The following is a 15,787-nucleotide window of genomic DNA, read 5'->3' as shown; positions in this document are numbered from 1 at the left end:
AATGTACTACAGTTGCAGTTTTTGCACTACCATCACACAGTATACAGGCAGACTTCTAGTTTTCATTGGTGCAGGAAAACAGAACAAAACTCTGGTCCTCCCAAACCCAGTATTCCGTGGTACTACAGCCAGTGAAATCTTGTTTGATCTAACTGGGCATCCAACCCTTCTCCACATCTTCTAATGCCTGATATAACTGTTCCCTATTAGTGGCTCTCAGTATTCACAGATGAAAGCCATGAAACTGGTTTTGGCACAGTGAGGAAGCATAAACTGTCCCTAAATTCCCTCATTTTTCCTTCTAGGCAAAAGACAGTGCGGAGGGTCAAAATCTGCTTTTCTTCAACTAGTTTAGAAAGTTAAGTAAGGAACAGGACTGATGCTCCAGATGCCAGTATAAAAAGGAGGTACTGTTTGGCCAGCAGCAGGAAAAAGAATGATACCAACAAGGTCCTGATGATCACTGTATTTCAAGCATTTTAACGTGAACTAACAATAGCCCAGTTCTGTGGACTAAGCATGCATTGCAGGTGGACTTCATTAGTAAGTTCAAAGCTTTAGTTTAGTTTAATAGAAAGGAATGCCATTTGTATAGGAAAAAGAAAATCGTAAAATTTTTGATCAGATGAGTGTGGGTGTGTTTTGATGTCTTCTTAAACTGTTACATTCTTAATTCAGCGTCAAATTCTTTCTAGAAAAGCATACAAATTATCACTCCACCATTCTGTGTTGTATCAGTAGAAAACAAAGATCACATCTATTTGTTGTTCACGCAAACTGAGTACAACTTCAACTTGTGGTCTTAGTAAGAGAAAGAACAAGTATTTCCTTACTGTGATCACTGCTCGCGGAGGCCTTGGTACTCTAACTAACTTTGTATTTTGTACCCGTGGCTGAGAGACAGTATTAATACTGACAGCAGACAGATTGCTTCTTGGCACAGACTGCAAATTATCTGGAACAGGAGGGGAAGGTGGACCACTGTTACTGGAAGTTTCCTAACAAAATAAAACAAAAATATAGTTATAAAAACACTCGTTATACACAGCTACTTTAAAAGACATGGAAACGTAAGCATAAATGTGGTTTTGCCTAAATCATAATTTCAAGTTCTGAGACATGTATTGAACAGACTATCCAAAAATATTAGGCAAATCTTGCAATACTGCCAGAAAGGCATGCAAGAGTATTTAAGTTATCCATGGTTCACAAGTCAACTGTGAAAGACTGGTGACCTTTTAATGACATCAGAAACAATCCCAACCTTCAAAAACAGAAACTTTCTTCCACACACAAAAAAAACACCGAACACCCTTAAGCATTAGAACCTGCAGCTGTCTCCCAACCAATCTGAGACAGTTAAGCAATAAAAGTTTTACTGAAAATAAAAACCCCACTTCGCTCTGTGGTTTCAAGGTTTTGGTACCTTGAAGTTTCATAGTTCTTTTACAGAAGACATGCTGCAAGTTACAATTCAAAGGATATCCTGGGGTGGGATTTGTTCTGGTTTCTTTTTGGGGACAGAAGAAGATGGGTATTTCATTGTGGGGTTTTTTGTTGGTGGTGGTTGATTTTTAAGTTATCAGAAAGGCAAACTTATTTAGGAGGTCACATTTAAGTTTTGGTCAAGAATGCCACCTAGAGGTTTACATGTACATTCAAAAACCAGTGAAGTACCTCGGATCTGAAAGCTCGTTTGTTAGCTAGAGACTTGAGTAGCTCTTCTCGTAAGAGCATCTCCTCTTCTTCTTCCTCATCTGCAAATGGAGGTTTTGGTGGCTGCTCAGGCTCCTCAGGTGGAAGAGGTGGTAGAGGTGGAGGCGGATCAAGAGAAACACAGGAAATACCCTCCATATAAAGTTGGTTCAAAGATGGTACAGGCTGAGATAAAAAGAAAAACAAGGGGTTGAAACTTTTGAAGTTTACTATTTCCTTAGAATTATTTAGTAAAGATTATGCTGTATCTAAATTATTTCATGGTTTAAAACTAACTCTATCTGCAGCAGATTTAAACTACTGTCAAAGGCTGGTGCTGAACACTTGTAACGACCCAAAAAAAAGATAAAAATAACAAGGTTACATTTGGATGGTGAAAGTATTGCAGACATACAAACTATAAATGAAAATTCAAAAGTATAGTCTAGCCAAAGATATATGGCTGACTTGATAGGTGAGGGCTAATGGATTATATCACTCTGCTTCAGAAACAGTCCTTAAAAGGTTTTTACAGATTTGTCTTAACCAACAAAGTTACAGGCTTCCTTCAGTAAAAACTCAGAGGCCATCATGACACAGAAGAGCAAGTTTCTGTTGCCTTCCTAAGTAGAGTAAGAACAGCTCGTTGAAGAAAACTGATGAGGAAAAACTATTTTCATGGGAACTCTGTGACTCAAAGACAGCATGTAGTCAAAAGGCACAAAGGTCGAAAGGACTGGGATGAGCTAGAGCTTCCCCCCAGCCCTGCTAGGTAACAAGCTCTTTTTTGCTTGATGTAAAGGAAGATTTTAATGCTACTAAACAAATAAGAGAAAAAATGAGTTCAATAAGGAGAACTTCCATTGAACAGAAACCTGATTAGGCAAAAAGTAGCTGAAAAAGTTTTTTAAAAAAAAAAAAAAAAAAAAAAAAAAAAAAAAAAAAGAACTGCAAGACTTCCAGATAACCAAAGGAAGTCACCACTTGGCTCAGATTTTTTTCAAATACAAACTAAATTTAATCCGAACTGCAGCATTAGAAATAAGACACAAAATGAGAACTACTAACATTTTCAAATACATTCCTTCCAAGGTTACTTACTGGAATTGGAGGCGGAAGTGGCAGGGAAATTGGTGGTACTGGAGGTGGAAAATACGCCATTGGACACTCAAAGAAAGGAGGCTGTGCTGGAGAGGAAGCTAATAAAAACAATTGTAAGAAATACCGAACAATAACTCAAATTTATACTTCAGCTGACTTAGCACAGCAGAAGGAGGGCTTTCTTAAATTAACACTTTTCAAGTCAGTTGAAAACACAGCACAGTGCATTTATTTCACACACAAAAAATAGTTAACTGTACAGTTTCTATTTTACAGATGAAATAGAAGTACTCCCAAAGAGTACTACTAAGGTAATGATTCAGGATGATTTAGCCCACATATCTCATCTAATTTGCAAGAATATCTTCTTAAGCCATGTATCACAGTAGCATAACCCCTGACTACCGCAGTAGTGCTACAACCCAGGCTGCAGCTCACCTTTACCACACAAAGGCACACAGCTGACTCAAGCTCCATTTAACATCTATAGGGACCCCCATGCCCTTTTCTACAAAGCTGCTGCCTATCCAGTAAACACCCAAGGGCCCTCGCTTTCTACACAACTGCTTTTGAATGCAAACCATAGATTTTAGTGCTGCAGCAAGTACAGTACAACCTTGAAGACTTTCAAGATATCCCTACAGCAGAGGTGAAAAGGAAAAAAAAAAAAGGCCAGTGTTAAAACAAGACAAAACTAGCTTACATTAAAAAGTGCACATTGCACCTCAAGAGAACGATTTTCCTTCTAAAATAGCAGCTCATTTCCTACTTTTTAACTTTTTTTGTTTTAAACCATTTAATATACAAGAAAGCTGAAAATTAGTCTTACCTGGAGAGTTAGTTTCGCTATCTGTATCCATAGCAACTTCATCATAATTATCATACTGATATATGCCTCCTGCACTATCCACAGACGGTTTATCCAAAGACCATCTCAAGTCTGTATCTGAAGACTAAACACACCAAAAAGGGTATTTTATTTAACTGATCTTATGTCATTCTTCTAGAGCAAAACAAATTTTAGAGACAGGCGCTTATGTCTTCTAATTATTTCATAAATACAATTTACTCGGCTTATTCAAAAAAAAAAAAAAAAAAAAAAAAGCCAACTGAAAATCAACTTCTAATCAAATCCATTGCAGGCAGTGATTTAAACAGCCAGTTTAGAAACTGGAGCTCTCCAATTCTTTGGTGAGGGGAGCAGGAGGAAATAAAAACCAATTTTACACAAGTGAAAGGGAACATCTGTCTAGAAAGGGATTAAATCAGTAAAACACCCTGAGTTTTTTTTTTTTTTTAAGGGGTTAAGGAAAGGTAGGTGAGGGTGAAATCAGGAGGGGGAACAAAGACAAGAAAACTTACGAATCCCAAATGTAACACCTGAGTACCATACTACAAATTCATTACCCTGCTTCTTGATCTCCTCTTTCCTCCAACTAGCTTCATAAAGCGATTGTACTGCTCTTCTTGATTTGAGAGGTCCCTAATTTTTCTGATTTCTTCTTCTCTCTTTCGTCTCTCCTCTTCCTCTTCTTGTTTCCTCTGGTCTTCTTCTTTCTGACGCCTGTCTAGTTCCTTTTGCTGCTGTATCTTCTTTGATGTCTTTGTCTGTTGTTTCCTTAAAGTTTGCTTGGCTTTAAACAGAAAGATATGCAATTAACTCCACCTTAACTAAATAGTTCCCCAAACCCTAAATTCTTGAGGAGCTTTGAGTAGGTGAAGAGGGTTCTAGAATGATTTACAGCTCATCACCCACTATTTCATAGGATCATAGAATGCTTTGGGTTGGAAAGGACTACCCTCTACCCTCTTTTAGTTTAAAGCCATTTCCCTTTGTCCTATAACTACGATCCCTGACAAAAAGTCCTTCCACAGCTTTCCTGGAGGACCCCCTTTAGGCACTGGAAGGCCGCTGTAAGGTCTCTCTTCTTTCTCCAAGATAAACAACCCCAACTCATAGAAGAGGTCCTACAGTCATCCTCATGACCTTCCTCTGGACTTGCTATAATACTTCCATATCATTCCTGTGCTGGGGGCCCCAGAGCTGAACGCAGGGCTCCAGGTAGGGTCTCAGGAGAACAGAGCATAGGGGGAGAATCCCTTCCCTCACCCTGCTGGCCACACTACTTTTGATGAAGCCCAGGCTATGGTTGGCTTTCTGGGCTCCAGGTGCACATTGCTGGCTCATGTCCAGCTTCTCAACTACCAACAAATATTTTTTCACACAATGTAACTATGTATTTCTACTTCAGAGTACCTGCCATTGGTAGCCATTTCAGTAACATTAAACTTATTACCTGTAGCACTCGTTTTTTTTGTTGAATGTGTTTTTGTACTGGCTTTGACTTTTTGTGTTACGGTTTTCGTTTTTGTTAGTTTTTCCTTGCTTTCCTTCATCACCTGTTGTTCTTTTTGCTGCCATTTTTTACTAGCAGACTGAAGTGCAAGAAGCCTAAGCTGCAATTCAGACATCTCTTCCTCTTCATCAAGCAGCTTCTTCAGGAGAAAAAAAAAAAAAAAAAGGAAATGATGAGACAAAGTGAAGAAGAGTCATTTAATAAGTGACATTGTTTTGAAAGTTCATTAAAGTCTGTCCAAAATTTTTACCACGAAAAAGCTTAAAAATACTGCTCTGTTGGTAAAGTGCTGTTCTTGAAGAATGAACTACTTCTACAGTTGAAATGTTTGAGTAGTTTGGAAAAAGGTATGAGACCATCATAACGCAATTATGCCTCATTCACAAAGGAATACTTCCTTACCTTTTCAGATGCCACATCTGAACCACTAACTTTTCGCGCTGATGTTTGTTCTTTGTCTTCTGAACCTTCCAAAAGAAAAATACTGTGGTTTTAAGCAAGCTGTTTCTCATGAAACAAAGCTATATTAAAATGACGTACAGATTTGAATCCATGCAAAGATATTTCATCAATATCATTGGTACACTGCGTAAAACAGAACAGCAGTTGTATGTATATGAGCACATTAAAACACACTAATATAAACTTGACAGGTCTGTTGAAATCTACATCAGATTGCATAAGCCTAAGGCAAGACTTGCCATTTTTTTTTTAATAATCCTTCTCTCTTACAGCTGACATAAATTTCGCCAAGAAGCAGAGCAAAACAGATTAGGAAACCAGGAGAAAAGAAAGCTTCTTGCCATCCATTTTATGCTACCATCTCATATCAGTTGGTGTCCCGAGCATCTCGGATTCCCCTGGCAGCTATTTGGAGTAACAGGTCAGTCTTTTGCAGAATAAAGGCTCAAAACTGCAATAAGAAGACATTTGCTCCATTTCACACCAAAGAAAGAAAAAGCTGTGCCATGGAAACAAACAGCAAATAGTAATGCTTTCCTGGTGAACATTAGTATGCTGACAAATTAGACTGTTCAAAAAACATGCATTTCTTTATTAATATATTTTATATGCGTATATATTATACACATGCTATCTCATAACTTGTTTATGATTAGTAGAACTGAGCATAATTAGTTCATTTTAATATTGTAATGTATAATGTAATGTAAATAAGATATAAACATATATAATTATATTTATCTGCATCACAGGAAGAAAAACTTTTAGAGAGAAGCTTGACAATCTTTTCCTATACTAGCCTTTCTTCGAAGAGACTCCTTCCAAGTCACATCAGGAGAAAGTAAATTGCACTCAGTGAAGCTTTTACTCTTCCCCATGTTTTATGGAAGGTCACATTCAGAGAAACATTGTTTAAAATATACCAAATCCTCAAACCTAAACAAAAATGGTATTTAACAAATGAATGTCTTCCTGCTTGTACATGTATGGATGTTTCCAACACACAGGAAGAGGAAAAATAATAGCTAATGCCCATCTCCATTCCAAAACAATTCAAAAAAGTTAGGCAAAGATCTTAACCATTCAGTCCACAGGACGGAAGGGACAAGATGCAGATAAGGACATGGTATGCAAACTAAAACGCCCTTTCAGATCAGAAGAGGACAACAGGCCGAAGAGACTAATGGACAGCAAGGGAAGGAGAGCAGGGAACAATGTAAAGCCACTAACAGTGGAGTTAAATCACAAAAAATTAATTCCAGAAAAAGACACAAACTTCCCTCAGTTTTAATATAAGTTCTTCAATTTGAACAGGCCTGGAAAAACGTCCAGGACACAGTTAAAATAAATGTCATAGGAAAAATGAATGCTGCTAATATCTTAAGAAATGTGTAATTAAGTAGCATACAATCACTTGATAGCTATGAATCTGCACCGGGTTTTTCCTACTTAGGAAACCTGCATTACATTGCCAGAAAGGCCTCTGTCTTACAGATCTGTCTGCTTTCAGACCACCTTTGTCATACACTTAACTGACTGGTGCACAAAAATCCAGACGCTCTTAATACACATTACAGAATCTATTTTCCCTACCATATGGTCTGTATTTTCATCCTCGGTGCTTCTAAACTTTGAAGTTGGATTTTTCTGAGACTGCTTTCCTTTTTATTCCTGCCTTGCTGTTATCCTCCTGCAAGCTACTTTTTTTTCTTCTGTGGCCAGAGTCTCACTTTTTCCTGATGTCTCCCATTGAAAACTACATTCTCTCAAAGAACAGCTAGATTTTTTATTTTATTAATAGGAAAGACACAAGGGGAAAGGTATATAGAATGAGGTGGTTTATCTAGGAATTATCAGTTGTGTGTTTTATTTTGTCTTTTTAAGCAGGCTCTCTTCTAAATTTTCATACTGAAGATACGTATGAATGACTGTGTTTTAGTCCTACCTTTCTTCGTATTCTTACTACTCACATGGATCCTTACTCCATCCATTTACTAATTTGTCTCTTCTTACTCCATCTGTTTAATTAATCTCTTCCCACTCAAATTGATAGTTTACATACACTGACAAATTAGCTAACATCAGATGACAAGTGATACGCATTAGTGCATCCTCTACACAGCAATCATTTATTAGAACTAGATGAAGCCTCAGAATAGTAAGTTTAAGTTAAATAATTGCCTTATTTTGCTAGACTTAAAAATAAGCTGAAGGACAGAACTCAGCAGAACCTGTTTAAAAAAATGCTTCCAAGCATCTTCAACGAATTACATAAAACTGGAAGGAAATAGTCTTTAACTTACAAATAACATTTTAAATAAAACTAATATTTTAATACAATATTCCCAAACACTTAATATATATGAGAAACAATGGCAATCAAAAAGAACTTTACAAGCTAAAACAACTTTACAATTACTTACCTTGGGCAGATTCTGTGCCTTCAGATTTTTGTGATACCTGCTTTGTTCCTTCTTTGACTTTTTTTAATCTGCTCCTCTCAGCTGGAGTAGGCAGTTTTTGTCTGAGAGGTTTCAGTTCAAATGCCTGAAAGGCTATAACCGGATTTTTCTCCTCAGGAGAAACTTCTTTTATAGCATCTGTTGTAATACTGTCAGTTTCTACAGTTATTTGGTCCTCAGTGTCCACCGCTTTATCATCATCATGTTCATTTTCTTCCCTGTTGCTCAGAGCCAGTCTTTCATCTTTATTAATGTATTCAAGCTCTAACTGGATCTGCTTATACTTCAAGAGCAAATCCTCAAAGCTTTCTTCCACAGAGCTCTCACTTTTAGAAGAGTAGTTCTGCTTTCTAGATGGGGACCTCCCAAAAGTTTTGGCTGAATTACTGGTTAAGAAAACTAAGACAAGAACATACATGACCTTAAATAGCACAGATACGACCACTAAGGACTAGACTACAAATTCTTTTTGTCATAATCAATTCTGATAAATTTTAATTTTACTGTAATGCCAGCTTGAAAAATATCACCCATAAAATAAGAGCAGCACATAAGAGATGCATCCATTATTAAATATGGATGGCTTAAATGTTTTCTCAAACCAAAAATTTAAGATTTTCTATTTATTCCAGGAATTTCATCAAAGTGCTGAGAAATCTCTCTCTCTAGGTCACGGTACCCTCCCGGGAACAATTGCTGCGATACGGAACATTTCTGGCATTCCAAGGAACAAGTCAAGCTTCCAGAGGTCCTAACTCTATCGCTGACCCCACAGCCGACACTGACAAAGATAGGTTAAATTCATTCTCACTCATTTTATCCTTTCCTAAAATGCTCTGACCTAGCCACAGAGCAATTAAAGGCTGCAGTAATTGTAGCTCAACAAACACATTAAGGCACCGAACAATCAACAGCTGTGAGGAAGAAAAAACAATGGCCAAGACTTGCAATCAAAACATCCAAAATGGTAGAAGAGGGTTTGGAATTACTAATTACTCAGAAAGAAGTTCTCTACATGTGCCCAAGGGATACAGACTTTCTTGCCATGTTGTTTGAAGCAGACAATGGAAACATTTCTTTGACAGCTATGGTGAAACTCCCACCAGAGGTTCACTTTCTTTTACCTTGAAGAGCTCTCTTACAATTAAAAAAACAACCCAGTAAAATAATTACCCCCAGGAAAAAATACTTAGGACACTGAGTCAGGTTTGACTCATTCAACTTCCAGTATCAACCCTCCGTGATAACAACTGACTCACAAAGTTATGGAAAATGCTTTTTCATCAACATCATGTCTCAAACCAATATATGGAGTAAAACTAGAAGCTAAAATAGGCATCCCCCGAATGCACAAATATTGAGCACTGAGGACGATAACTTTGTTTCTCACTCACAACATTCATCACCAACTTGGATGTTTCACTACAAGCCTAAGGAATCTTGGTATCTATCCTACAAAAACAACTCCCGTATTGCAAAACATTTCCTGTTATTACAATGCTCTCTTCAGCTTCAGCACAAAAAAGCAGAAAGTAATCCATCTAAACTACATACAATCCAGAAAGCAAACACTATTATAATTTGAAGTTCCATAAATATATTGAAAATACATCCATAACATAAAGAACTGGGAGCAGTATAACCACAAATCACATAGTAAGCATATTTGCAAATCTGCTTCTAAAAAAAGATTAGTGATTCTGAGTCCCAAGAAAACTTGCTAATTTTTACAATAGACTTATTAAGCTATTTAACATCTAAAAGTTATCTATAAATAGTTTCCGGAGTCATCTCAAATTGGGTAAAGACCAAATTTTGAGGTATTTTTTTGAGCTTGTGCCAGAACTTCTGAAAAAGGTATTAATCAGAGATCTGGCATTTCTCCTCGTTTTGGCTGCCACAGAGTTAATTTACTTCATAGCAGCTGGTATGGTGCTGTGTTTAGGAGTCAGGGTGAAAATCTGGTGATAACACGCTGATTGATGTTCTAGCTGTTGCAGGGCAGTGCTTGCACAGAGCCAAGGACTTTCCAGCTTCTTACACTGCCCTGCCAGCGGGGAGGCAGGGGGTGCACCAGGAGCTGGGAGGGGACACAGCCAGGGCAGCTGGCCCACACTGGCCGAAGGATGTCCCATACCTGTGGCATTGTGCTGAATGATCAAACCTGGGGGAATTTCCTGGCACGGGGGAGTTGCCACTGTGCAGAGACTGTGTAAGCATCAGTTGGCTGGTGGTGAGGAGTTGTTGTTTGCATCAATTCCCCTTCTCCCCTCCCATTTCTTTCTTAGTTTATTCAACTGCCTTTATCTCAACTCATAAATTTTCACATTTTTTACACTCTTCAATTCTCTCCTCCACCCCACTGAGTAGGAACAAGTGAGCTGCTGTGTGGTACTTAGCTGCCTATCAGGTTAAACCACGACAGTGTTTCATAGATAGAGTTTTGGTTGGTTGGTTGTTGTTTTTTAAATACATAACTCTACACATAGAATGCAAGAGTAGGTGGAATGCTATGAGAGGCAGGCAGGAATGCATTAAAACAACACTTATTCTTCAGTCAACACTTCATTCTACAACCAAGAACGAGACCAGTTGATGATACTGGGGTTAGAAGTGAAGAAAAATGTAAAAAAGAAACCTCTGAAGGGTTCATAATTCACCAGGGAAAAAAAAAATCATACATTGGTCCCATGTTTCATACTCAGAAGTCCACAAATCTCTACATATGAGTTTCTGCTGAATGCCCATCCAATAATATATTAAAGTTGCTAGGAAATTAAAAAAGATAAACCTATTAAAAGATAATATCCGAAGAAGAGTAAAAAGAGTTCTGTAAGTGCCCCACCATGTCACTGATTTACCCCTATTTATACTTCTACATAGCACACAAAGTACTAGTTCCATGGATAAAGAAAAAAAAAAAAAATCACTTCTATGTTAGCACACCTTTGAACTCAATTTCCCTGGGGAATTCCAAATACCACTCCAGATCACAAGCTTCCCTGCACCACTTCACACCAATGAAGTGCATCCCTACCCCATTAATATTAGCAATGCGGAGGTTCCTTAGTATTTAGGGATACTCTAAAACAAAATCTTTTAGATGGCAAGGATATGAAAAATACAGAAAAAAAATGCATTTTAGAGAGTAAATCATGGGTCTTCCTTAATTATATGACCCACAGATAACTACATGTGGCTCATACAGGAGCAATAGCATTATTAAATTGCCTATAACGTTTAAGCAGAAGAGTGTATCTCAAGTATTGCAGATAAAAGATTCTCCCCTTTGCTGCTTTTGGTTTGAAAATGGAATTATTTTCTGACTGGTCTTTTAATTAAAAGCAGACACAGAGACTGTATCAGTATTAACAAGCATTGCAAGTCTGCTTAGTATGATCAATAGATTGGCCCTGCAAATTACTCATTCTACAAGAAGTAATCATTTTCTGGTGCTTAGAGCAACACTGCAAATCAAGAGATATCTAACATCCATTTTCAGCACTAGCACCATCTTACTATGTTACCGGGGGCAAATCACATCTTCACGCATTGCCTCTCAAGAAACGATCCTCAAATGAAGAGTTATGAAGACTTCAGTGGTAATGCTCTAACAAGATGAGATTAAATAGCTCTTTATTGCTAGTTTACATATTCCCTTCCCACTCCAAAAGAAGAACAGTTGACACTGATAAATAATCTAGGATCTAAAGTAATCTAAAGTAACACAAGGCTCCAATGATCAGCTTTCAAAGCCTTAAGCCCTGGCACAAGCTGGAAAAAATCCCTGTTCCTTGGGACTGCCAGCACAGCCAAGCAAACAAGGCACATCCTTTGACTACTAGTACAGCAGACAACAGAACAGAGTTAGGAGTTTTAACTGCTGTTTCTCTTGCTTCACTTTTTTTGGTTTCCATTTTTTACATTTGCCTGTTTTCCGTTATGCAAGTGGTTGCGTTTCCGTGCCACGCTGCCCCTAAGTTATGTTTCACGAGTTGTTTTTTCTATAACTGTCTTGGAAAATGAGAGGTTTTTCCAGTGCTTTTGCAGTTCCCACTCTTACAAGGAGAAAGTGTTAAAAGTGTTCAAAGCCACCTCATCAGCTCTCTAGGAGCGATCAGAGAACACCCTCCAAGAAACACAGAGCATGGCTTTGCAGAGAAACGTGGCTTTCCCACCTTCCCCAACCTCCCATAGGAAACGCACTCAGCACACAGAGTCCTGTGTCAAGCGAGGTTTAGCTGTAAAGCTGGCTTTAGCTATACGTAACAACCTCTGCGGGCCTGTAAGCGAAAATGAAAAAAAAAAAAAAAAAAAAAAAAAAAAAAAAACAGGCAGCGGATCCTTCGTTGCCCAATAAGGGAAATTAACAAGCTTAGCGTTTTACAGCAACTCCGCTGTAATTATATCCGCTCAGAGCGCCTCGCCAAAGCCCGAGCCCGCTTCCTAACAGAAGGGCTGGCAATTTGGGGCTAGAAACGCAGCCCCCGGGTCCTGAAGGGCTATAGGGCTTTGTTCCGGGCCACGCTTTTCCCCCCTCTCGCTAAGGCAGCTCCCAGCAGTAACCCTGCCTGCCAGCAGCCCCTGCCAGCAGGCGGGGTCCCTCCCTCCCTCCCTCCCTCCTTCCCTCCCTCCCTCCTTCCCCAGAGCCTCGGGCCACGCCGGGCAGCGCCGCCCCCCGCTCCGAAGGATACATTTGCGAGGCGAGGGCTCCCTCCAGGCCTGGCCGCCGAAGCCGGCGCCGCCTCCCCCTCCTCCTCCTCCTCCGGGCGGCCTTCCCGGCGGGTTGCCTCCCCGCTCGCCGCCCCGGCTCCTGCCCCAGCGCCAGCCGCCCCTGTAGGGCCGGCCTCGGAAGCGGAACCGGTCCAGGGCGTTGTGGCTACGCTCCCAGAAGGAGAGCCGCGGGCCGCCCTCCGGGTGCGGGCCCGACGGCATCCGCGGCGCCGGCAGCGGCGGCGGGTGGGAGCGGAACGAGTCCTTGGGCCGGTAGCCGCCGTGCCCGTGCAGGTGGCCCAGCTCCGGCGGCGGCTGGTGCCGGGAGCGGGGGAAGCGCCGGGCGGACGACGACAGCGAGAGGCCCCCGCGGAGGCCGGGGGGCGGCCGGCGCCTGGAGTAGGGCCTGGCGCTGCCGGCCGGGCCGCCGGGCTCGGAGCCGCCGTAGGGCCCGGCGCCGCCGCCGCCGCCGCTGCTGTTGTTGTCGTCGTCGCTGATTTCGCCGTCTTCCAGCTCGCCCTCCTCCTTCGGGGACAGCCCGCTAGGATCCAGCGCCGCCGCCTCTGCGGGCGCGGCCGCCGCCTCCGCGGCCGCCATGGGGCCCCCAGGCCAACGGTGCCGGGCAGGCGGAGCGCGAGCAGCGGCGGCGGCTCCTGCGCAGCGCAGAGCAGCGCGGCCCCGCGCCTCGCCCCCGCCCCGCCCCGCCGCCGACTGCCGCCGCCCGCCCGGCGCCGCGCTCTCGCGAGACAGCGCCCGGATTGCGCAACGGCTGGGAGATCGGGGGGAGCACCCGCGCGGGGGTCTCTGGGTGATGTAGTCCTCAGCCCCGAGGGGGGTAGGGAAAGCCGATCCCGCCTCCGCTAGGAGCCAATGGGGTTCGGTCCGCCATGTTGGGGAAGGGGTTCGGGGGGGGGGGGGGAGGGTGGCCGCCATCTTGTGGAAGGGAAGGGCAGGGCGCTGGCTGGGCGGGTGCTGAGCGGTGTGGGCAGCGGGGGTTTCTCGCCGTGCACCCGCGGGTGTCCTTGCTGCGTTGGTGGGGCTGGTGCCCGGCTTGCCCCGGGCTGTGCAGGTTTCTCCAGCAGCGGCAGGCGGTGTCCCGGCGGTGTCCCGCACCCGCCCGGGCGCCATTTGCCCGCCGGCCCTCCCAGGGCTGAGCTGCTGCTGCCTTCACAGGTTTCAAGGAGGTTCGCCTCTTTTACCAGCCTCCACGGCAGAAGTAAAAAGCGAGCATCTCAGAGTGGAAAGTAGTTACATAAAAATTAATAAAATGGTACCACGTGTTTTTATCTGACTTCAAGATTCGAGTATTCTGGTACAAAGTGTGCATTTCAAGGGCTTCATCTCATAGCAGGGCATTCTCAGGCGAGCAATGATTACATTCCTGGGCAGGAGGATGAGCTTTGTTTAGACTAGAACAGAATAAGACGTACTGAAAGCATTCTGCTGTAGGTCAGGCAAGGTATCTGGAGCAGTGTCAGATTTCTGTGTCTGCAATCTGATCTGCTGTAGTTATAAATGTTTTGATTTCACCACATCTAGTAATGATAAGCTGCAGAAATTTCCCTCCCAGCAGACATTGGTTGGGCATCCCAGGATTTTGCATATATCTGGTTCTAGTTTACAGTTAACTTTCTTCCTAAGTGTTCTCACACACCAGAAGGATATTAGTATCAGCCTCTTTTAAGAGGGGAAGGAAAAAGCTTACAAAACTAAGGTAGTGGCACAGAAGTAGCAGCTCTATGGGAAATTAACTTCATGTGGTGTTTCCATTTCATTGACTGTTGCCATATGTTTGCTCAGAGTTCATCTAAGAAGCCTGTGTGAATAATCTTCCTAAGAAAGAAGCTTAGAGACTTATATCTAAGAAGGAATATCCAATTTCAAAATAATCATTAAGTGTACATAAGTTCTTACTGAACTCAGATAATACCTTCAAAACACACATGAATGTAAAAAGAAGGACAAATAAGAGGAGACAGTAAGATTGAGAAAAAGAATGAATTATATTCGAATAGAAGGGATAGCTGCCCACTGATAGATAGAAATTACTTGTCTCATGAGAAGCTTTAAATCAAATCTTTCACCATGAGATATCCTGAGCAAATTATCTCAAATACCTTAAGAAATCTTTCGTTGGATGAGTTAGAAATACAAGATAAAAATGGGAGATGCTTGTATGTGGTATGAGATAAAAATCAGACATTTTACAGAAAACTAAGAGCTTTTCAAACCAGAAAGTAGACTCTAATCTTTATTTTTGATACCTATGCTGAGTTAATACTAAAAAATACATCAGCCATGTTGATACCATTCACTCACAACCATCACTCAGTGATGAGAAAACAAACGACATTTTGCAAGCGTTCAATTGTTCAATACCTATCAGTTACTAATAAAGACTTCTTTAAAATCTGGGAGATGTTAAAATGTGATTTCAGGTTTTTACATGAGATTATAATAGTGTCTGGTGGAAGAGGTGGTTCTGTGAGTTCAGTCTTTCATTAAGTACATACAAGAAGCTTTTTTTTTTTTTTTCCCTTTGGAGGAGGAGGCTTTATTTCTGGGAACATAAAATAATTGCTGCAGATAACTTCAGATGGAATACACATATTGAAGTGGAAGTTCACTTCTGGTTGTATGTTCCTAGAAAGAATTGCAATTTCTTCTATGGAACATCAATGCCCATTCCTTTATCCCCTGAGATTTACAACTGAGGAACTCCTTCATTGGCACTTGAAAGTCTACACAAGCCTCTCTGTAAGGGCTCATAGAAATTAACGTCATGTTGAGAAGTAAGCAAGCAAGGTCAGAAACTTAACCGCATAGCTCATGCCCTCTTTAAGGCAAAGATGACTGTAGGCTTTTTCTGCTGAGTTTGTATTGTACTTAAAAGTAATATATCTAGGTCAACACCAAAGACCACAGTGAGTGTATAATGTGTATTTTGTCCTGTGCTGGGATAATTATTTTTCTTTAATTCTTTAAATTGTGTACACA

The 15,787-nt window shown here is 41.3% G+C and overlaps 1 protein-coding gene across 3 annotated transcripts in view; it reads right to left on the bottom strand.

The window, feature by feature from the left end:
* ZFC3H1 (zinc finger C3H1-type containing) overlaps positions 1–13,405 on the bottom strand; it is a 38,629-nt gene extending 25,224 nt beyond the window's left edge. For 2 of the 3 annotated variants that reach the window (XM_084303683.1, XM_084303684.1), the window contains exons 1-9: positions 12,772–13,405; positions 8,039–8,455; positions 5,556–5,620; positions 5,094–5,292; positions 4,204–4,430; positions 3,626–3,749; positions 2,797–2,894; positions 1,678–1,881; positions 834–998 (exon numbers count right to left, since the gene is read on the bottom strand). In XM_084303683.1, coding sequence (XP_084159809.1) covers positions 834–998; positions 1,678–1,881; positions 2,797–2,894; positions 3,626–3,749; positions 4,204–4,430; positions 5,094–5,292; positions 5,556–5,620; positions 8,039–8,455; positions 12,772–13,387 — 2,115 coding nt within the window. In that variant the 5' untranslated portion in view covers positions 13,388–13,405. Of the gene's footprint in view, positions 1–833; positions 999–1,677; positions 1,882–2,796; positions 2,895–3,625; positions 3,750–4,203; positions 4,431–5,093; positions 5,293–5,555; positions 5,621–5,973; positions 6,040–8,038; positions 8,456–12,771 lie in introns of those variants that run through there. The other variant, XM_084303685.1, reaches the window with a different exon arrangement.
* Positions 13,406–15,787: the final 2,382 nt, after the last annotated feature.

Source organism: Netta rufina, assembly GCF_964035555.1.
Source record: "Netta rufina genome assembly, chromosome: 1".
In the NCBI taxonomy this organism is placed as follows: Eukaryota; Metazoa; Chordata; class Aves; order Anseriformes; family Anatidae; genus Netta; species Netta rufina.
Note: the sequence above shows the minus strand (reverse complement) of the source record. Positions and strands in the feature narration are given on the sequence as shown.